This window comes from Salvelinus alpinus, chromosome 15 (genome assembly GCF_045679555.1).
Source record: "Salvelinus alpinus chromosome 15, SLU_Salpinus.1, whole genome shotgun sequence".
Lineage (NCBI taxonomy): Eukaryota > Metazoa > Chordata > Actinopteri > Salmoniformes > Salmonidae > Salvelinus > Salvelinus alpinus.
Genome location: NC_092100.1, coordinates 21,115,398 through 21,138,932, shown reverse-complemented (window position 1 = coordinate 21,138,932; position 23,535 = coordinate 21,115,398). Strand labels below are relative to the sequence as shown.

The 23,535-nt window shown below is 41.6% G+C and overlaps 3 protein-coding genes across 11 annotated transcripts in view; all 3 read left to right on the top strand.

The window, feature by feature from the left end:
• LOC139539702 (phosphatidylinositol 4-phosphate 5-kinase type-1 gamma-like) overlaps positions 1-12,976 on the top strand; it is an 83,664-nt gene extending 70,688 nt beyond the window's left edge. For 6 of the 8 annotated variants that reach the window (XR_011667981.1, XM_071342894.1, XM_071342891.1 and 3 more), the window contains one exon: positions 8,965-12,976. Coding sequence is in view for 5 of the 8 variants with exons in the window: in XM_071342894.1 (XP_071198995.1) it covers positions 8,965-8,967 (3 nt within the window). In the remaining 3 variants the exon portion in view is untranslated. The remainder of the gene's footprint in view (positions 1-8,964) is intronic. The other 2 variants (XR_011667979.1, XR_011667980.1) reach the window with 1 other exon arrangement.
• Positions 12,977-13,940: 964 nt separating this feature from the next.
• LOC139539708 (tropomyosin alpha-1 chain-like) lies at positions 13,941-20,258 on the top strand. 2 transcript variants are annotated; one of them, XM_071342902.1, is made up of 9 exons: positions 13,941-14,548; positions 15,881-15,984; positions 16,273-16,363; positions 16,478-16,893; positions 17,358-18,144; positions 18,666-18,978; positions 19,245-19,423; positions 19,597-19,712; positions 20,086-20,258. In XM_071342902.1, exons 5-6 carry the CDS (start codon positions 17,571-17,573, stop codon positions 18,674-18,676), a joined length of 585 nt encoding a protein of 194 aa, XP_071199003.1. In that variant the 5' UTR covers positions 13,941-14,548; positions 15,881-15,984; positions 16,273-16,363; positions 16,478-16,893; positions 17,358-17,570; the 3' UTR covers positions 18,677-18,978; positions 19,245-19,423; positions 19,597-19,712; positions 20,086-20,258. The 2 variants fall into 2 exon arrangements, with proteins under 2 accessions (XP_071199003.1, XP_071199002.1); XM_071342901.1 differs by lacking the exons at positions 15,881-15,984; positions 16,273-16,363; positions 16,478-16,893; positions 17,358-18,144 and having other exon boundaries at positions 14,152-14,548.
• Positions 20,259-20,409: 151 nt separating this feature from the next.
• On the top strand, positions 20,410-23,430 carry LOC139539706 (ras-related protein Rab-11B-like). Its single transcript, XM_071342899.1, has 5 exons — positions 20,410-20,695; positions 21,446-21,641; positions 21,781-21,974; positions 22,092-22,172; positions 22,319-23,430. The coding sequence occupies exons 1-5, from the start codon at positions 20,656-20,658 to the stop codon at positions 22,459-22,461; spliced, it is 654 nt and encodes a 217-aa protein (XP_071199000.1). The 5' UTR covers positions 20,410-20,655; the 3' UTR covers positions 22,462-23,430.
• The last annotated feature ends 105 nt before the right edge of the window (positions 23,431-23,535 follow it).

The window sequence follows — 23,535 nt, the reverse complement described above, 5'->3', positions numbered from 1 at the left end:
TCAATGGCTTATTCGGGAGAAGATCTCCTCCCGAGGTATGATATCAGCCAGTATTAAAATATGACATGTATGATAGACGTTTTCGCGATGTAAAAGTAGTTTTCCTATTAACTTCCATTGTAATGAGAGACTTTATCACAGTGCGACGTCATACCGGCCAAATGTATGCCTGCTTGAAGGCCAATAACGCACAAATATAGCCCCCCCCCCCAATAAATGCTTTATTGTAATGGTGAGAGGGTTAGCATGTCTTGGTATGATATTTGTGCGTCTAACTTTCTCACTCATCATTATTCACGATTCATTTAGGACTATCCATACTCATGGTAGCATCCACATTAATGTACAGTCGTGGCCAAAAGTTTTGAGAATGACACAAATATACATTTTCACAAAGTCTGCTGCCTCAGTTTGTATGATGGAAATTTGCCTATACTCCAGAATGTTATGAAGAGTGAACAGATGAATTGCAATTAATTGCAAAGTCCCTCTTTGCCATGCAAATGAACTGAATCCCCAAAAAAAACATTTCCACTGCATTTCAGCCCTGCCACAAAAGGACCAGCTGACATCATGTCAGTGATTCTCTCGTTGACAAAGGTGTGAGTGTTGACCAGGACAAGGCTGGAGATCACTCTGTCATGCTGACTGAGTTCGAATAACAGACTGGAAGCTTCAAAAGGAGGGTGGTGATTGGAATCATTGTTCTTCCTCTGTCAACCATGGTTACCTGCAAGGAAACACGTGCTGTCATCATTGCTTTGCACAAAAAGGGCTTCACAGGCAAGGATATTGCTGCCAGTAAGAGTGCACCTAAATCAACCATTTATCGGATCATCAAGAACTTCAAGGAGAGCGGTTCAATTGTTGTGAAGAAGGCTTCAGGGCCCCCAAGAAAGTCCAGCAAGCGCCAGGACCGTCTCTTAAAGTTGATTCAGCTGTGGGATTGGGGCACCACCAGTACAGAGCCCTGCTCAGGAATGGCTGCAGGCAGGTGTGAGTGCACCTGCACGCACAGTGATGTGAAGACTTTTGGAGGATGGCCTGATGTCAAGAAGGGCAGCAAAGAAGCCACTTCTCTCCAGGAAAAACATCAGGGACAGACTGATATTCTGCAAAAGGTACAGGGATTGGACTGCTAAGGACTGGGGTAAAGTCATTTTCTCAGATGAATCCCCTTTCCGATTGTTTGGGGCATCTGGATAAAAGCTTGTCCGGAGAAGACAAGGTGAACGCTACCATGAGTCCTGTGTCATGCCAACAGTAAAGCATCCTGAGACCATTCATGTGTGGGGTTGCTTCTCAGCCAAGGGAGTGGGCTCACTCACAATTTTGCCTAAGAACACAGCCATGAATAAAGAATGGTACCAACACATCCTCCGAGAGCATCTTCTCCCAACCATCCAGGAACAGTTTGGTTACGAACAATGCCTATTCCAGCATGATGGAGCACATTGCCATAAGGCAAAAGTGATAACTAAGTGGCTTGGGGAACAAAACATCGATATTTTGGGTCGATGGCCAGGAAACTCCCCAGACCTTAATCCCATTGAGAACTTGTGGTCAATCCTCAAGAGGCGGGTGGACAAACAAAAACCCACAAATTCTGACAAACTCCAAGCATTGATTATGCAAGAATGGGCTGCCATCAGTTAGGATGTGGCCCAGAAGTTAATTGACAGCATGCCAGGGCGGATTGCAGAGGTCTTGAAAAAGAAGGGTCAACTCTGCAAATATTGACTCTTTGCATCAACTTCATGTAATTGTCAATTAAAGCCTTTGATGCTTATGAAATGCTTGTAATTATACTTCAGTATTCCATAGTAACATCTGACAAAAATATCTAAAGACACTGAAGCAGCAAACTTTGTGGAAATTAATATTTGTGTCATTCTCAAAACTTTTGGCCACGACTGTAGAAGTGTTTAGAAACATATTATATTATTATTTACAATAAAAGTAACTCAAAAGACACAATACATTATTTACCATTCATTTCCAATGAGAACAAAACAATCTGAAACAACCAAAACAAACAGCAAATGCATCCAACAAGTTTGTAGAACCACATTGCATTCTCGGGAATATGGAATCAAATACTACATTTTTGACTACTTTAGTACACATACAGTGCCTTCATAAAGTATTTATAACCGTTGACTTATTCCACATTTTATTTTGTTACAGCCTGAATTTAAAATAGATTACATTTTGATTTTTTTGTCAATGGCCGACACACAATACCCCATAATGTCAAAGTGGATTTACAAATAATTAAAAAAACTGAAATGTCTTTAGTCAATAAGTATTCAACCCCTTTGTTATGGCAAGCCTTAATAAGTTCAGGAGTAAAAATGTGAATAACAAGTCACATAAATTGCATGGACTCACTCTGTGTGCAATAATATTGTTTAACATGATTTTTTAATGACTGACTCATCTCTGTACCCCACACATTTTTTTCTAACCTTTATTTAACTAGGCAAGTCAGTTAAGAACAAATTCTTATTTTCAATGACGGCCTAGGAGCAGTGGGTTAACTGCCTTGTTCAGGGGCTTGTCAGCTCGGGGATTCGATCTTGCAACCTCTCGGTTACTAGTCCAATGTTCTAACCACTAGGCTACCTGCCGCCTTAACCCCTGCTGGTACAAACCGATGCTGGTACGTACAGTGCATTCGGAAAGTATTCAGACCCCTTGACTTTTTCCACATTTTGTTACGTTACAGCCTTATTCTTCATCAATCTACACACAATATGGCGCCGGAGGAGCTGGCTGCCATTTTTTCGGGCTCCAAACCAATTGTGCGATTTTTGTGTTTTTTTTTGCATTTTGTGTAACTTATTTTGTACATAATGTTTCTGCCACCGTCTCTTATGACCGAAAAGAGCTTCTGGATATCATAACAGCGATTACTCACCTCGTACTGGACAAATATTTTTTCTTTAACGATTCGAATGCAAAGGATTTACTCAAGATACCGGATCAGGCCCAAATCCCCATCATTCACATGAAGAAAAGACTCCGATACAGGGGACGCAGGTCCAGGTGCCTTGTGGGAATTCGTCAGCGAGTGGGTAACCCGCCTCTACCATCCGTCCTATTGGCCAGCGTAGAATCATTGGATAATAAACTGGATGTGTTCCGATCAAGACTATCCTTCCAACGGGTCATTATAAACTGTCATATCTTATGTTTCACCGAGTCATGGCTGAACGACAACATGGATAACATACAGCTGGCTGGGTTTTCGGTGCAACGGCAGGACAGAACAGCGGCCTCCGGTAAGACAAGAGGTGGTGATCTGTGTCTATTTGTCAGTAACAGTTGGTGTGCAAAATCTAATATTAAAACTTCTTGCCACACGGATCCCTTTTACGGGATCATTTTCGTAAACAACCGCTGAATTGGCAGCGCGCCAAACTCAAAAATAATACAAAAAATATTTATAATCATGGAATCACAAGTGAAATATACCAAAACACAGCTTAGCTTGTTGTTAATCCACCTATCGTGTCAGATTTTGAAAATATGCTTTACAGCGAAAGCAATCCAAGCGTTTGTGAGAATCGATCATATTTCAACCAGACGGTAAACTGTTAAATTCTACAGAGATAGAAAATGTCGAGCCAAATCTCTCCTGCGCAGGAAACAAAGGACACCTGGTCATCCACTGACGCGTTTTGATATATCTCACTCATTTTTCTAAATAAAAGCCTGAAACTCAGCCTAGTCACAGCCTGAGGAAGCCATTGGAAAATAAATATGGTTGATACGCCTTTAAATGGAGGGGCAAGCAATGGAACAAGGATTTTTTTTTTTTAAGCACTTCCGGGTTGGAGTTCCTCAGGTTATCGCCTGGAAAATCAGTTCTGTTATACTCACAGACAATATTTTGACGGTTTTGGAAACTTTAGAGTGTTTTCTATCCTAATTAGTCAATTATATGCATATTCTAATATCTGAGCCTGAGAAAAAGTCTGTTTATCTTGGGAACGTTTTTTTTTCAAATATAAAAATTCTGCCCCCTAGCTTCAAGAGGTTTTAAGGAAGTCTCGAGGTTTTGCTCGCCTGAGGTAGAGTGCCAGCATCGGTTTGTGGTGGTAAATAGACAGCTACGAAGAATATAGATGAACTCTCTTGGTAGATAGTGTGGTCTACAGCTTATCATGAGATACTCTACCTCAGGCGAGCAAAACCTCATCTCATGATAAGCTGTAGACCACACTATCTACCAAGAGAGTTCATCTATATTTTTTGTCAAACAAGAAAATGCTCATCCAGAGGCGGCTCTCCTAGAGGCCGGGGATTTTAATGCAGGGAAACTTAAATCCATTTTACCTAATTTCTACCTACATGTGCAACCAGAGAAAAAAATTACTTTAGATCACCTTTACTCCACACACAGAGACGCGTATCCGACCATAATTATATCCTGATTCCTGCTTACAAGCAAAAACTAAAGCAGGAAGCACCAGTGACTCGCTCAATACGGAAGTGGTCAGATGATGCAGAGGCTAAGCTACAGGACTGTTTTGCTAGCACAGACTGGAGTATACCACATCAGTCACCGGCTTCATCAATAAGTGCATCGATGACGTTGTCCCCACAGTGATCTATGTACATACCCCAACCAGAGGCCATGGATTACAGGCAACATCCACACTGAGCTAAAGGGTAGAGCTGCCGCTTTCAAGAAGCAGGACTCTAACGAACCATTAAACAGGCAAAGCGTAAATACAGGACTAAGATGAAATCCTACTACACCGGCTCGGACGCTCATCGGATGTGGCAGGGCTTGCAAACTATTACAGACTACAAAGGGAAGCCCAGCCACGAGCTGCCCAGTGACACAAGCCTACCAGACGAGCTAAATTACTTCTATGCACGATTCGATGCAAGCAACACTAAAGCATGCATGAGAGCACCAGCTGTTCCCAACGACTGGATGATCACGCTTGCCGTAGCCGATGTGAGTAAGACATTTAAACAGATCAACATTCACAAGGCCGACGGATTACCAGGACGTTTACTCCGAGCATGTGCTGGCCAACTAACATGTGTCTTCACTGACATTTTTAAGCTGTCCCTGGCCGAGTCTGTAATACCTACATGTTTCAAGCAGACCACCATAGTCCCTGTGCCCAAGAACACCAAGGTAATCTGCCTAAATGACTACCGACCCATAGCACTCATGTCTGTAGCCATAAAGTGCTTTGAAACGCTGGTCATGGCTCACATCAACACCATCATCCCAGAAACCCTAGACCCACTCCAATTTTCATACCGTCCCAACAGATCCACAGATGACGCAATCTCTATTGCACTCCACACTGCCCTTTCCCACCTGGACAAAAGGAACACCTACGTGAGAATGCTGTGCAGTGACTACAGCTCAGCATTCAACACCATAGTGCCCTCAAAGCTCATCACGAAGCTAAGGACCCTGGGACAAAACATCTCCCTCTGCAACTGGATCCTGGACTTCCTGATGGGCCGCCCCAGGTGGTAAGGGTAGGCAACAACACATGCTGATCCTCATTGCCATGCTGATCCTCAACACAGGGGCCCCTCAGGGGTACGTGCTTAGTCCCCTCCTGTACTCCCTGTTCACCCATGACTGCGTGGCCAAGCACGACTCCAACACCATCATCCAGTTTCCCGACGACACAACGGTGGTAGGCCTGATCACCGACAACGATGAGACAACCTATGGGGAGGAGGTCAGAGACCTGACAGTGTGGTGCCAGGACAACAACCTCTCCCTCAATGTGATCAAGACAAAGGAGATGATCGTGGACTACAGGAAAAGGAGGGCAGAGCACGCCCCAATTCACATCGACAGGGTTGTAGTGGAGCAGGTTGAGAGCTTCAAGTTCCTTGGTGTCCACATCACCAAAAAACAATCATGGTCCAAACACACCAAGACAGTTTTGAGGAGGGCACGACAAAGCCTATTCAGGAAACTAAAAAGTTTTGGCATGGGTGCTCAGATCCTCAAAAGGATCTACAGCTGCAACATCGAGAGCATCCTGACTGGTTGCATCACTGCCTGGTACTGCAACTGCTCGGCCTCCGACCGCAAGGCACTACAGAAAGTAGTGCGTACGGCCCAGTACATCACTGGGGCTAAGCAGCCTGCCATCCAGGACCTCTACACCAGGCGGTGTCAGAGGAAGGCCCAAAAACCCACCCCAGTCATAGACTGTTCTCTCTACTACCGCATGGCAAGCGGTACCGGAGCGCCAAGTCTACGACCAAAAGGCTTCTCAACAGTTTTTAACCCCAAGCAAGAAGACTCCTGAACAGGTAACCAAATGGCTACCCGGACTATTTGCATTGGGCCCCCCCCCCCCCCAACCCCTCTTTTACGCTACTGCTACTCTCTGTCACTTTAATCATAACTACATGTACATACTACCTCAATTAGTACGACTAACCGGTGCCTGTATATAGCCTCGCTACTGTTATAGCCTCGCTACTGTATATAGCCTCACTACTGTTATTATTCACTGTCTTTTTACTGTTGTTTTTTTCCCTTACATATCTATTGTTCACCTAATACCTATTTGTTACTTAAAAATTGCACTGTTGGTTAGGGCCGGTAAGTAAGCATTTCACTGTTGTATTCGGCGCACGTGACAAATACACTTTGATTTGATTTTAGTCCGGGGTATTTTAAGAAATCTAAGCTGCAGTAGTAGTAGAAGCTCAGAGCTGTAGCAGGCTGGTTGACCCTCCGTCAAAGTCCACTGCACTGGTTTACGGCAAGAAGGAAGTAGCTGTGAATGGAGATGTCACTTCCACCCCTGGCCCATTATTTCCCATAGAGAAGACACATACATACACACACACAGACACACACACAACTGTCACTTCCACCTCACCATGAGACAGGAGCTGCCAGCAGAATAAGTGGAAGCAGAGCCTGTGGGACATGGAATTACAGTGCCTAGTGGAAGGAGACTGTCTCTTAGGGTTTGTCTCGACATAAATTTATACAAAATGTAAAAACAGTCAAGAAAATGTTTTGTTGAGCGGATCTTCATGATTAAAAATACTACCTTTCTCTCTTTCTACCCTCTATTTTATGTGTTTGTCCTCCCTTGCCTGCCTTATGAATTATTGATATACAGTGAGGGAAAAAAGTATTTGATCCCCTGCTGATTTTGTACGTTTGCCCACTGACAAAGAAATGATCAGTCTATAATTTTAATGGTAGGTTTATTTGAACAGTGAGAGACAGAATATCAACAAAAAAATCCAGAAAAACGCATGTCAAAAATGTTATGAATTGATTTGCATTTTAATGAGGGAAATAAGTATTTGACCCCTCTGCAAAACATGACTTAGTACTTGGTGGCAAAACCCTTGTTGGCAATCACAGAGGTCAGACTTTTCTTGTAGTTGGCCACCAGGTTTGCACACATCTCAGGAGGGATTTTGTCCCACTCCTCTTTGCAGATCTTCTTCAAGTCATTAAGGTTTCGAGGCTGACGTTTGGCAACTCGAACCTTCAGCTCTCTCCACAGATTTTCTATGGGATTAAGGTCTGGAGACTGGCTAGGCCACTCCAGGACCTTAATGTGCTTCTTCTTGAGCCACTCCTTTGTTGCCTTGGCCGTGTGTTTTGGGTCATTGTCATGCTGGAATACCCATCCACGACCCATTTTCAATACCCTGGCTGAGGGAAGGAGGTTTTCACCCAAGATTTGACGGTACATGGCCCCGTCCATCGTCCCTTTGATGCGGTGAAGTTGTCCTGTCCCTTTAGCAGAAAAACACCCCCAAAGCATAATGTTTCCACCTCCATGTTTGACGGTGGGGATGGTTTCTTGGGGTCATAGGCAGCATTCCTCCTCCTCCAAACACGGCAAGTTGGGTTGATGCCAAATAACTCAATTTTGGTCTCATCTGACCACAACACGTTCACCCAGTTGTCCTCTGAATCATTCAGATGTTCATTGGCAAACTTCAGACGGGCATGTATATGTGCTTTCTTGAGCAGGGGGACCTTGCGGGCGCTGCAGGATTTCAGTCCTTCACGGCATAGTGTGTTACCAATTGTTTTCTTGATGACTATGGTCCCAGCTGCCTTGAGATCATTGACAAGATCCTCCTGTGTAGTTCTGGGCTGGTTCCTCACCGTTCTCATGATCATTGCAACTCCACGAGGTGAGATCTTGCATGGAGCCCCAGGCTGAGGGAGATTGACAGTTCTTTTGTGTTTCTTCCATTTGCGAATAATCACAGAAACTGTTGTCACCTTCTCACCAAGCTGCTTGGCGATGGTCTTGTAGCCCATTCCAGCCTTGTGTAGGTCTACAATCTTGTCCCTGACATCCTTGGAGAGCTCTTTGGTCTTGGCCATGGTGGAGAGTTTGGAATTTGATTGATTGATTGCTTCTGTGGACAGGTATATTTTATACAGGTAAGAAACTGAGATTAGGAGCACTCCCTTTAAGAGTGTGCTCCTAATCTCCGTTCGTTACCTGTATGAAAGACACCTGGGAGCCAGAAATCTTTTTTGATTGAGAAGGGGTCAAATACTTATTTCCCTCATTAAAATGCAAATCAATTTATAACATTTTTGACATGCATTTTTCTGGATATTTTTGTTGTTATTCTGTCTCTCACTGTTCAAATAAACCTACCATTAAAATTATAGACTGATAATTTCTTTGTCAGTGGGCAAACGTACAAAATCAGCAGGGGATCAAATACTTTTTTCCCTCACTGTATACCTTTGATAAATAAATGTACTTTGATAAGGGTTATACCCCAGTTATACAGTGCTGTGGGGGAATTAATAGATTTGATTTGACACTATTGACATGAATATGTGCCAAATATTTACAACCTCTATTCCCCTTACAATTTCTCTCTCTCTTGCTCTCTCTCTCTCTCTCTCTCTCTCTCTCTCTCTCTCTCTCTCTCTCTCTCTCTCTTTTCTTCCACCAACAGTAAACACTCCTCCATAAAGCTGAGAGGAGAATGATTCTGTGGAGAGAGGAGCCATCAGATTGATCCCCAGGCCTTTGAGTGTCAGGCAGCAGAATGATTCCAGTCCAGACCTGTATTTTAAACCATGGATACAAAAGCAGAACAGACTAAATACTGTGAGGAAACCCCCCTAGACGTCCCGTTATCATTGTGTTGATGATATGATCCATTCCTCTCCTTTCACCCCCACCTCAACCAAAAATGACCCTACCATAAGAAAAACAGGACCTCAAATGGCTAGGCTACGTCTAGCATGCCCCATGAGAACAGGGGCGTTGAGTCGTCTCTGTTACTCGCCACACATTCCCAACGGTTGATTAAGTCAAATGGTCACATGTATTGAATTGATATCATGTTAATTTATATTGTTTGCTTTTTCTTTGTTTTTTGTTTAGTTTCTTTATTTTCTGAACTTTTTTCACCATTTTTTAAAATGTCCATAAACAGAAAAATTATCGCTAGACTGTGTTTCACAAAACATGATTTTGTGCATTTTTATAAGCCTACTGTATTATTTTACAGGTTTATTTTTTAGTTCTATCACAGTATTGCTACACTTCCCATACACTCCTGCTGAATGCACCTCTCATGAGTCTCCAAGCCTCAAAACCAGATCATTGCAACACTAACTAATATTGAGACATTGTCTATCATTTCAGAATCCTACATCATTACAATGTATTCCAGGACCACCCAGCTTTAGGATAAATGCAACAACAACAACAACAACAAAAAATCCACGCATAATGAGTTATTGAGTTCTCTAAATATGAAATGAAATGCCAACAGTTTAGCAATCAAACTTTGACTCTGAATTTTAGCTCTGCTGGACATAGGTATTAGCCAGACTAGTAGCCTAACTCAAAGTCCTCCTGACTTCAGAGTCTGGAAAAGGCTATTTTGGCGTCAGCACGATGCGGCGATAAGGAAGGGGATGTGCTTGTTTTACTGATTGGTTCTCTTCTGTGTTTTTCTCATTCCAACACCCACATGGACAGCCATTCACAGCTCTCCAATACAACTGTTGAATTTTCAAATCCAAACAACGTGAGGGCTCAACCTCCCCAGAAAAAAAAGAGAAGAAAAAGAAGTTTGAGAGAACCAATCAAAGCTCAGTACATTCAGGAGCACATTTCTGCACAAATACTGCATTTACAATGGCCTCCTTTCCAGACCAGTGTGTCACAGCTCTCCCTTGCTGTGAGTCACTTGAGTCGGGTCAGCCAGGCTAGTGACCTTAGGCTAATGGATTGGATTACTTAGGACAAATAACAATATCATATCATAGCCAGAATTAATTCATACTTCTGTTATTTAGTAAGTGTTAATCAGAAAGGGAATTCAGGCTGCTTTGACAGCACTTTATGTATTAATCATCATTAGGTGTGAAAGTGACGTCTTTATCACAATCATCTGGCATAGGATTCATGTTTTTTTAGTCTTTGTGGATTACATGTTTTAAGATTTAAGTTAGATTTTAAACAGTTTTATTGCTCTTTTTCGGTTTCACACTTGGCTGTTTAAATTAGAGTTGGTGTGTTTGTATGTCTGTGTGTGAGGCAAGGTGTCAGAACTTGTAAAATACTTATGATGTGCAGTGGCCAGTTGTAATTAGTTGTTAATGTCATCAAGAGACCATAGCAGCAATATTTTCTACAGTGCAGTAGTTGTAAAGTTACTTTTAATTGCCTTATATAGAAATTAAAATATTGATTTGATTTTTCATTGTAGTGCTGTTGTATTTATTAATTTCAAGTCATTTGTTCAATACCGTGGTTGTGCTCCTGAGAATGTGTATATAGAATTATAAATACATATATAAAGATATAAATATATTTTCAATTTGAATTGGAGAATATTATTTTTATTTTATTTAATTTTTTGCTGCCGGCAAGAAAAGATTAAGAGCAACACATGAATTACTGTACCAAATGTTTTAATGAGTTGACAAAATGCAGCTCTATTTATGGTGTATAAATCACTGCTGTCTCTGTATGATATCTGTAACTGAAGAGTTTTACTGTACATGCAAATCAGTAGGGGTTCTTCCAACAGTTTAGCTGTATTTGTGTATGTGTTTTCAAATCGCTGTGTGCCCTCACTTAGGGAGAGTCCTTTACAGAGACAGCATGATTTAAAAATGAATAAGCATATCAGAAATATGTATAGTGCATTGGGAAAGTATTCAGAACCCTTGACTTTTTCCACTTTTTGTTACGTTACATCAAAAATGTATCCCTCATTCTACAGACAATACCCCATAATGACAAAGAAAAAACAGTTTTTTAGACATTTTTGCAAATGTATAAAAAAAAAAGAACTATCACATTTACATAATTATTCAGACCCTTTACTCAGTACTTTGTTGAAGCCCCTTTGGCAGTGATTACAGCGTTGAGTCTTCTTGGGTATGACGCTACAAGCTTGTGTAACCGATGTGAAATGGCTAGCTAGTTAGCGGTGGTGCGCGCTAATAGCGTTTCAATCGGTGATGTCACTCGCTCTGAGACCTTGAAGTAGTTGTTCCCCTTGCTCTGCAAGGGCTGCGGCTTTTGTGGCGCGATGGGTAACGATGCTTCGAGGGTGGCTGTTGTCGCCCCTACCTGGTTCGAGCCCAGGTAGGGGCAAGGAGAGGAACGGGAGCTATACTGTTACACTTGGCCCACCTGTATTTGGTGAGTTTCTCCCATTGTTCTCTGCAGATCCTCTCAAGCTCTGTCAGGTTGTATGGGGAGCGTCGCTGCACAGCTATTTTCAGGTCTCTCCAAAGATGTTAAATCGGGTTCAAATCCGAGCTCTGGCTGGGCCACTCAAGGACATTCAGAGACTTGTCCCGAAGCCACTCCTGCATTGTCTTGGCTGTGTGCTTAGGGTTGTCCTGTTTGAAGGTGAACCTTCGCCCCAGTCTGAAGTCCTGAGCGCTCTGGAGCAGGTTTTCATCAAGGATCTCTCTATACTTTGCTCCGTTCATCTTTCCCTCGATCCTGACTAGTCTCCCAGTCCATGCCACTGAAAAACATCCCCACAGCATGATGCTGCCACCACCATGCTTCACCGTAGGGATGGTGCCGGTTTCCTCCAGATGTGATGCTTAGCATTCAGGCCAAAGAGTTCAATCTTGGATTCATCAGACCAGAGAATCTTGTTTCTCGTGGTCAGAGTTCTTTAGGTGCCTTTCGGCAAACTCCAAGCGGGCTGTCATGTGCCTTTTACTGAGGAATGACTTCTGTCTGGCCTGATTGGTGGAGTGCTGCAGAGATGGTTGTCCTTCTGGAAGGTTCACCCATCTCCACAGAGGAACTCTGAAGCTCTGTCAAAGTGACCATTGGGTTCTTGGTCACCTCCTTGGTGGCCAGCTCTATGAAGAGTCTTGGTGGAACCAAACTTCCTCCATTTAAGATTTATTTTTGGTACCCTTCCCCAGATCTGTGCCTTGACACAATCCTGTCTCTGAGCTCTATTGACAATTCCGTCGACCTCATGGCTTGATTTTTGCTCTGACATGCACTGTCAACTGTGGGACCTTCTAAAGACAGGTGTGTGCCTTTCGAAATCATGTCCAATCAATTGAATTTACCATAGGTGGACTCCAATCAAGTTGTAGAAACATCTCAAGGATGATCAATGAAACAGGATGCACCTGAGCTCAATTTTGAACAAAGGGTCTGAATACTTATGTAAATAAGTTATTTTTGTTTATTTTTAATATATTTGCTAAAATGTCGAAACCTGTTTCTGCTTTGTCATTATGGGGTATTGTGTGTAGATTGATGAGGAAAAACAATCCATTTTAGAATAAGGCTGTAACGTAACGTAACAAAATGTGGAAAAAGTTAAGGGGTCTGAATACTTTCCGAATGCACTGTATATCTGTGTATATTCATCTATTTATACATGAGGATAAATAGGTGTGTGTGTGTGTGTGTGTGGACTGTGTGTTTGGACTCAATAAAGCAGTTATATGTCTATGAAATAGAGTATTTGCCCATGTTTCCAAAGCTGTGTGTGTCTGTGTACTTCCATGTCTATATAGCTGATGTTGGCAAGCAGGGAATTCCCTCCATGTGTCTCTCGTGCTACTGTTCAGCGTATACTGTGAAAAACAATCTTCATTGTGATGTGCTTGATTTTTGTGTGGCCTTTTCCCCTTAGCTTACAATAAAGCACACAGAAGATACATTTTAAGAGAAGCATATTGACCTGCTTAGTAAAGAATTCAATATTTTCAACTGGTGAGAATAGCAACATGATGTTCAAGGCACAGTACTCAAGAATATATTCGATTTATGACATCTTATCTGAGCAATACTGGTGAATGAGGGAGGTGAAGAACATTTTTCATAACACTCAGGAAAATGTTACTGTAATTGGTCACTACAGAAAAGTTTCTGAGGTTACCAGTGAGTCACTTGTCAACTGAGCTGATTATTATGCTAAACCACAAATGAAGTTCATTACTAGACTGGTGTTTACACTTTTAAGTAGGAGGGCTACAGCTATAACAATACAATTGAATAGTAGGAAAGTGTTTAAATATGTTATGCAATCATGGTTTTATGTCAAAATTATGAGGTTCTTATGAAATATTTTGACATGTATTGATCCTTAATTTCTCTGTTCTCATGAAATGTAATACATGTTCTCAAAAGCTGTTTGCACCGTTAACTGCCCATATTGTGGCTATATAGTCTTTATTTTGATTGTCTTTTTAAATTGAATTTTCTCATTGGTATTTTGCTTGAATGTTTTACATAAGAAAAATATGCCATGTGACAGTGCCATTTCATTAAAACATTGAGCTATATATCTGAGACCAGTGACATTAAAACTTCTTGAGAATACAGGGGGTGCTATTTTTCCATTAGCATAATTTGCTCTACAGATTAAGCTGCCTCTTATTCAATTATTGCTCTTACTATATGCATATAAATAATACCATTGGAAAGAAAACAATCTCTAGTTTCTAAAACCGTTTCAATTTTGTCTCTGAGTGATACAGAAGTCATTTGACAGCACTTTCCATGACCAAGAAGAAAAAAGCAAAATGTGTATGCCAGCTTCAACGCTCTGCCTATATATGGTCGTGCCCCCTATGACCCGAAACACACCTCATTGGCCTTCCTCTGGGTGTCAAGAGGACGTCAGAGGAAAAATATCTTGTTTATCTGGGCTTGACGTGAAATGAGAGCTATTTCTTTGGCGTGACCGACAACTTCCGGTTTCCTGATTGCACGAGTTGGAGCTGCGATTGTGTACTGTTTTGCTGGCGTTATGGATGAAAACTATCTCCGTGTCGAATTTTGTTTGATACATGTGACCAGATCATCGTAATGTATGTTTTTTCAATATAGTTTAATCAGATTATTTGAATTTTTTCGGGAGTTTTGTGGTGTTCCGTTGTCTGAATTTATTTACGTTTGAGATCCGTGCCACTCGACCGGTACCTGTACTAAATGGAGTGGGCAAGGAACAATTCTGAACGGAACCAACGACTCATCTTGACAAAGGACACTTTGATCAACATTCTGATGAATGATCAGCCATAGTAAGACCCAATTTACGATGTTATATCATATCTGTTGTGCATGTGAACTGGCCGTGGGCGCCTAGCCGAATCTGCCTGGTATAGCTATGCTAATTTAGCGCTACATTTTGTTTTCGTTATAAAACATTTCATAAATCTGAAATATTGTTTGGATTCACCAGATGTTGGGCTTTCAATATCTGTACGATGTGTATTTTTCTGAAATGTTTTAAGATGAGTAATTCGTTATATGACGTTGGTCTCTGTAATTGTTCTGGCTGGGTCAGCACTATTTCAGATTGCAGCTGCAATGTAGAACTGTGATTTATACCTGAAAAATGCACATTTTTCAAAAATGGTTAGTGGCTATATATATTTTTATTTAGTCGAATTAGTGATAGCTACTGACGCAGGAAAAAGCTGTTGGGAGTAAAAATATCGTGTCCTTTGCTAACGTGGTTAGCTAATAGATTTACATATTGTGTCTTCCCTGTAAAACATTTTAAAAATCTGAAATGGTGGCTTTATTCACAAGACCTGTATCTTTCATCTGGTGTCTTAGACTTGTGATTTAATGATATTTAGATGCTACACGTTACTTGTGACGCTATGCTAGCTATGCTACTCAGTGGGGTGGGGGGTGCTACCGGATCAGGGTTGGTGACTCGTGAAAAGTTAAAATGTCTTGTCAAATGTCTGGTCCCGTGTGTCTCAGTTGGTAGAGCATGCCGCTTGCAACGCCAGGGTTTTGGGTTGATTCCCACCGGGGACCAGTAAGAAAATGTATGCATTCACTACTGTAAATCGCTCTGGATAAGAGCGTCTGATACATTTCTAAAATGTAACCAAAAGAAACTGTCAAAGCGCTGGGATGATTCAATTGTATGTCCTTCTCTTAATTTATATGTCAATAAAAAGGTGCGGGAAAACAAATAAAGTCAAACAAAATAATTTTAAAAACGAATACCAACACGTCTATGTATGTCAATGCATTCACTACTGTAAATCGCTCTGGATAAGAGCGTCTGATAAATTACTAAAATGTAACCAAAAGAAACTGTCAAAGCGCTGGGATGATTCAATTGTATGTCCTTCTCTTAATTTATATGTCAATAAAAAGGTGCGAGAAAACAAATAAAGTCAAACAAATAATTTTAAAAACGAATACCAACACGTCTATGTATGTCAATGCATTCACTACTGTAAATCGCTCTGGATAAGAGCGTCTGATAAATTACTAAAATGTAACTAAAATAAACGGTCAGAGTGCTGGGATGATTCAATTGTATGTCCTTCTCTTAATTTACATGTCAATTAAAAAAACGAATACCAACGTGTCTATTTATGTCACAGACGTTCTCATGATCAAAGTGCCAGAGAGGGCGGGAATGAACGAATGGAACGCTCGAATCGTACGTCAGGTTTCCTTGGAGAACAACAGAGCTACGTTTCGAAAGGTTAGCTAGCTAATGATATTTTATGATTTATAGGACTAGCACATTTAATAATGAAATCTAGCACATCCATAATTTGTCTAAAAATTACGATTAGAAGTCTCATTTTTTAATCTATAGCTATAGTGAGGGTTTTTCACCCTCTTTTGACATGATGATGGACAACGGAGACTTAACTAAAACTCTCCCCACATGGGAGGACCTGTCTTGCAAGGTTTGTTGTCCTCCCATGTTCATTAGCAAATATTTGTATTTTATAATTCTTATTTAACTGTGTCTGGTTTGTTCCAGGGTCTTGGAGACAAAATGTCAAATGAAGGCAACAGTAGATGCTCAAGTCCAGCATCTGGAGTTGTTAGTGATGAGAGAAATCAACCCAGTGGTAAGACAAACACTGTCTTGATTTGGGCCTTTCTTTTGGAGACAGGTTCAACAAATTCCTATTTTTCTTTTTTATAAAATGTTAAAGGGTGTAATTCACTCTTTTATTTTCTAGAATGCTACAATGTTATAATAAGACAGCTTCATGATGAAATAGACAGATCCAAAATGTCATACAAAGAAGTTGAAGCCATGGTCCATGCCCACATGAAGGTGCAGTATGATAATGATTGATGATGCATAGTTGCAAATCACTGTTTAAATTGTTTTTATGGTTTTCTTTTTGTATCCAGTAGTTGGCCATGGCTCTGTGATCTGCTGTGGAAATCTGCCTGAAAAACAAAAGCGTGTTATGTTTTATGTTCTCGGCCTATTTTGGATCAAATTCGTTCAGATGCATGCAAATTTGTGACTAAGTCATCAGCATTGGAGGATAGCTGTCACAGGAAAGACCAGCAGGACAAACACATTATCTTACATACCCCCTCCCTCCAAGAGTTCCTTTTGAAATGAGCGTTTACCCAAAACTGGGTAGGTACTGAAGTGTTTCCCTTTTTGATTTAGGACTGTGGTTTTTGATGTTTTTTAAATTTATTTTATTGAACCTTTATTTGACTAGGCAAGTCAGTTAAGAACAAATTGTTATTTACAATGACGGCTTACCCTGGCCAAACCCTAACCCGGATGACGCTGGGCCAATTGTACGCCGCCCTATGATGTAAGGCTATAGGACAAGGTTCCCCAACTGGCAGCGTGGTTTTATTTGGCCAGCCAAGTTTTCTGAGCAAAATAATAAATAAAAAAGTTGGAGAAAAAAATGTGTGTGGAATTTTCATTGTTGGACATAATAGACTGTAAAAGAACACCAGGAAATCAGCTTTTAAAAAAAGAATTGTCCCGCAGCTGAATCTAGTTGATGATCCCTGCTATAGGATAATATTCATAGTCATGTGTGACCATCCTGTATTTATTCTCTGTGCTGTGTTTGACTGAAGGATGACGTGCAGAGCTACCTGATCTCATCCGACCGTACATTCCTACTCTCTGAGAACAATGCCATAAAATTGGAGCTCAGAGATACCAAGAGCCGACAAGAGACTGTGATCAAGAGCCTCCACCTGTCCCTCCATTCTGCTGAGCAGGAAAACAAGAGCTCCAAGCTCACATTCCAGCAGAACCTCAGGCTGTCTGAGGACAAGGTACACTCCATGGAGCAGAAACTCAAGGAGTTTGAGGGACAGGTCCTGTCTTTGCAGCACAATCTCATGGGCTCCAATGAGAGGACTCAGAGTGTGCAGAAAATCCTCTGGGTCTCTGACAAGAGGCTCCAGTCCCTACAGCAGAGCTCCAACTCCTCAGAGGAAAATCTCCAGTCAACGAAACATTGTCTCAAGGCTACAGATGAGAAGGCTAAAGTCCTGAAGGAGGCTCTCAGATCTTTAGAGGAGAAGACCCAGTCCTTACAGGAGGCCCTGGGGGTCAGCGAGAGGCGGATCAGGGCAGCCAAGGCCCAGCAGCAGTCTCTGGAGAAATGCAAAGAGGAGAAGGAGGAGAGGATCAAGGGTTTGATGCAGATTCTCAGGGTTTCTGAGGATAAGCACCACAGCACAGTGCAGGACCTGCAGATGGGTCTTCAGAGTGCCAGGGAGAAAGTGGAGATTCTGCAGGATGCAATGGACAAGACTGAGTCTGGGCATGTGAAGGAGGTGGGGAAGCTTCAACAGAAACTGAACAGAGCTACAAAGAAATTGTCTTCAACAGAGCAGGAGCTGCACAGCCAGAGTGAGTGAATAATGTTGAAGATTATATCAGATGTTTCCCTTTCACTGTATATCCTGATTTCATATTGGCTTTGTTAGTTGTTGCCTTGAACACTCAATTGCTGGAGGAGCAGTCAAAGGCAAACAAGGAGCTTGAGAGAGCTGTTAGATATGAGAAAGAGCTGCAAGACACTATCAAGGATCTCAGGTTTACATAAGCACACACACACTTTTCTTTATTGATACAAATAAAAACAGATAAAAACAATGAAGTGACCCTAGCCAATGATTTTTTTTTTTAAGTACATTTATTTAACTAGGCAAGTCAGTTAACAGATTCTTATTTTCAATGACGGCTTAGGAACAGTGGGTTAACTGCATTGTTCAGCGGCAGAACGACAGGTATGTTTACCTTGTCAGCTCGGGGATTCAATCTCGCAACCTTTCGGTTACAAGTCCAACGCTCCAACGACTAGGCTACCTGCCGCCCCTGATTGTACATGATATAACTCCCTTATATCCCCTCTCTCTCGAATCTGACAGAAAGAAGCTGAGAACCCAAATTGGGGAGAGGGAGTTTGCCCTGAATAGCCTGAGCATGCGTCAGAAGGACCTGGCGGATGTACAGCACCACCTAAAGGCAGACCTTCTGAGGTGCAGACTGGTCTGTGGCCTGGAGAAGGGACCGCAGCACTTCACCGCCCACATGGGTGGCCTGAAGGAGGGGTTCTTCAACCTGAGAACCAACCTGCACTTCGTCCTGGAGAAGGAGGCTGGGAGAGATGACCAGAGGAGGCAAGACTGGATGCAGGTGTTAGACAAGAGCAAGGAATGGGAGAAAAAGGCAGAAAAACTGGTGAGACTCATCCTTTTGTTTTATTGTAAATCATGTACAATTGATGACCAGTACACATTGGTATATTTTGTTCACGGCACTTTTACTCAGACTAAAAATGATCAATGTTCAATGTATTGCTACTAGTCTTGTTACGCTCCCTTAGTTGCAGTAGACCGTTCTCGTAAAGAAGCACAGCTGAGGTTTCACAAAACACAAGCAACAGAGCATTTATGCATCATTATTACAATATGACTGAGTTGTTGGCTTTATTTTCTTTTCTGCAGGTGGACAGTTTAGATTCTCTGCAGAGTCACCAGCTGCTGGAAGAAGAAGGGGATGAGAGGGACCAATATAGATCAGTAGCATGGAGAAGTGGAGCATCACCCTCCCCTCATTCCCCTTCTGCTGTGACGATACCTCAGAGGAACCTCTCTACGAGACCTGCTTCTCCATATCCCAATGGGTAATCTAATCAGCATCTTGGCATAGATTTCAAAATTTAGCCCAGATCTTTTATTTTCATGCTCCCCTAAGTCTCCTGGGAGAGTGGATGGAAGGTTCTGGGGTTTTATGCTTTTACATTTTTGAGTGCCATTACAGTCCTGTATGTATTGTTTTGTGTTCTTTTATTCACAGGCAATATGTAGGCCGGGAGAAAAAGATTGGACCTAGCGCCCATTGTGGGTTGAAGGATTCTGAAGGCATGCAGCATTTACTAACAGTCCAAAAAAGACTGAAGAACCTCCAGTCAGGTAAAAAGCAATCATGTAAAGCTATCACAAAGAAAATAGTATGTAGATGTCCATTGACCATCTTTGTAGAAAGGCCCTGAAAAACAATGGAACTTTTTAATAGGACAACATTTCACCAAATTATAAAAGAGACCATTGAGTTAAAAATAGTAATATTTTACTAATTGTATGGCATCATATCCTGTTGTTGTTTTGCTTTATGCCTTTGACACAATCAAAGCTTAGAGCCTTCATTATGACAGAAGTAGGCCAATGTTTCCCCTTTCTTGTTCTGTTTTTTGTTCAACCAAATTATTTGATTAATAATGTTAGACTAGCTATGAACTGAACTCTTCACTAAATTGTAAGTTATGAATTTGTTTGTTTCTTTTAGTTGAATTCCAGAGGAATATCAAGGGTTTACTTCGGACGTCATAGCAACAGCAGCTAAAATATTTGGGACCACTGAATTACTGTACAACTGAGGGAAATCCCAGTACCTGACAATATGAGAATTGTTAAAATAATCAGAATGATTTCATGGCAAATAAATAATTGATTCTAGTCCATTTTTGTTAGTTTGTATTTTCAATAATAAGCTCTCCTTCATAAACCATCAAATGCATGTATGGACAGAAATACAAGGTGGAAAAGATTATTGCTCAATCCACATTTTTTAGAATGTAGACTTCATAAATACCTATGGTGGGAAGCTATCAGTTTTCCTCTGATCACGGCCCTACCTATGGCCATTGGTCAATATTAAATGGAGAAGGATATTACTTGTCAAAGTATCTATCAATTAACAGAGATACACCTCTAATTGGTCAAAGCAGTTGTCCCTCAGCTCATGTGCATATTCCCTTTGGAGGCTGTTTTACTGCCGGTCGGAGCAGTGGTTGAGACGGATTTAGGAGGCTCTCTTTTGTAGTAAAGTACTTTCATAAAGTGGGAAATCTTCAAAATGGGAACCCGAGACGACGAATACGACTATCTTTTCAAAGGTAAGACGCGCCCCACATGTGTTGTAGTAGTCAAAGTTTACATGTACGTGTTTTCGCAGTAACGTTAGTTGAAGTTGAAAGGAGAGGAAGTCTCCCCAGCTAGCTATCGTTCACGTTAGCCAAACTAGCTTGCTGATAGCCAACTAGGTAACCTGTTAGCTATCAAATAAGCGGTTATCTGCGGCCTAATAGGTAGCTTGCTAAACGTCTCATCACCCTTTAGTTTACTAGCTAGCTACACTCAGACAGTGTGAAGAAAAAGTCACTAAGCTAACTACTTTCAAACGTGTTGTAGATTGTTAGTTTTAATATCATGGAGTTGATAACAAATGGCTAACTAATTAACTAGCTAGCTAATGTAATGTCTGACAATCAGCTGGGATGGTGTTAGCACAGTGCCAGCAGTGGCTTTGGCTAACTAGGCTATCCATTACCACCAGCTAACCAAAGATTGCAGACAGTTTCTTGTGCAATGTTAGCTTGGTCACCACTTGTCTGACATGAATAACAATTATGACTGACTGACTTATCTCTGTCTTAGATATAAAATGTTTTGTCATACAAATAACTTTGCCTAAGTATCAGCACCAATCATCAGACAAGTTACCAGGAGAAACATGCTCAGTAGTTTTGGGCTTCATTTAGAAATTGTTGAATCTAAACAAATGTATCCTGTACTAGTCACTGCTGAACCCTCATCTTTTCCACTGTGAGACGGCAGTGCTTATGTTTTTTGTATTTTGTTGCCAGTGGTGCTGATCGGAGACTCTGGTGTGGGGAAGAGTAACCTGCTGTCCCGTTTCACACGGAATGAGTTCAACCTGGAGAGCAAAAGCACCATTGGTGTGGAGTTTGCCACCCGCAGCATTCAGGTGGATGGCAAGACGATAAAGGCCCAGATCTGGGATACAGCTGGACAGGAGCGTTACAGAGCCATCACTTCAGCGTGAGTGGAGGAGGGTGCTCGTCTTCCTGTAACCTGCCCTTTACGGAACCAACGTATTTGGATAGTGTTGAAACCATCCTGAAAATATGCTTCTGTCTGAATCACACAACCGTTGACCTGCTTGCTCTGTCCCAATCAGGTACTACCGGGGGGCAGTGGGGGCTCTCCTAGTGTATGACATCGCCAAGCATCTCACCTATGAAAATGTGGAGCGCTGGCTGAAGGAGCTCCGGGATCATGCTGATAACAACATCGTTATCATGCTGGTGGGCAACAAGAGTGACCTGCGCCACCTCAGGGCAGTGCCCACAGACGAGGCTTGTGCTTTTGCAGGTAAACAACAACCACTGCAACAATACCACTGGAGGAGACGGCTCACTCTGGGGATAGAGATGGTTAAAAAGCCACCCATGTTTGTCTCAACTCAATATTTTTATTTTTATCCCTCAGAGAAGAATACCCTATCATTTATTGAAACATCAGCTTTGGATTCCACTAATGTGGAAGAGGCATTCAAGAACATCCTCACAGGTAAGCGACAGGAGCCACTATACAAGACTATTTACATTAGTTTGTTTTAAGTGAAATTGTGTGATTTCTAACGCATGAATGCAGTGGGTGCTGTATTAGGTAAATATTTAATGAGTAACGTAAACTTCCTTCTTTTTTTTGAACAGAAATCCACCGAATCGTATCACAAAAGCAGATAGCTGACAGATCAGCACATCACGAGTCTCCAGGCAACAATGTTGTGGACATCAGTGTCCCCCCCACCACCGATGGGCAGAAAAACAAATTACCGTGCTGTCAAAGCCTGTGACCCTCAATACCACCGTCCCACCTCCACTCCTCACTCTTCATCTCTGCTTTTCTCCTGGGTGTTGTGATGTTGCTGTCTCTTCCTCCATGTGTTTTAGCAGTCTCCTAGAAACTCTGACTTTCTAGATAACATTCCTTTTTTACTTTTCTCATGTTTGTTGTTTGTCTGTATGCTATCCTCTAACCTCGACTTGTCTTTTACCAAGTGATAGGATTTTTTGGGGGGGGCTATTTTGTATTCAGGCTCTGATCATGTGACCCAATCCTGTCGACGGAATGGTGAGGGATCAGATTGTCCTGAGCTTCTGGGTCATATCTAGATAAGCTACAGCTTGTGTCAATTGACATAAAATGCTAAATATTTCAACCTTTGATCTAAACCTTTTCTTAAAACCTTAACCCAATTTTCCTAACCTGCTATGTTAATTCTCCTAACCTCTTATGAAAAGTACATTTTGACAAGCTGTATCCCTTTTAGATAAAACAAGCTTTTGGTTGTTGTCCTCACAGTCTTGAGTGTGGCATGAAAGGAGCAAGAACAGGGATGTAGGTAGTGACAAAGTATGGCTGATCTGATGCATTTCAGAAAATGTTGCATTTTTATTTTTTGTTAAGCCTGTGGTTCACAGATACACCAAAGTGTGGCTGAAATCAATTTCAATCTGAAATAGTCTAAACTTGCAGAGAGGCACATTGGTCAAGATTGGTTTTACCAATTGTTTCATGTGCGCTGTTTCACTGTTAGCTGCAGCCACTGTGTTCTTTCTGTCATTAGATTATACTATGACCTGATCCAGTAGTAGGACTACAATTGAAAGCAAAAGTGAATATGAAGGTTGTCCTGCCGATCACTTCAATGGAACTCGCCTTGTAAACTAATTCTGAATGACTCTAACATTTTTAAATCCCAACACTTAGCTTGGTTTGTTTGGGCGGGGGGTTCTAATAAAACACTGCAATATCTAGGGTGGAGGATGCTCTCATTGCTTCTCTCTAGTCAAACCATGAAGGTGTCAAATTGAGTTGACAGTGGAATTTATGAAAAGGTTGCCTGTGTATGGTTGGCTATAATGCC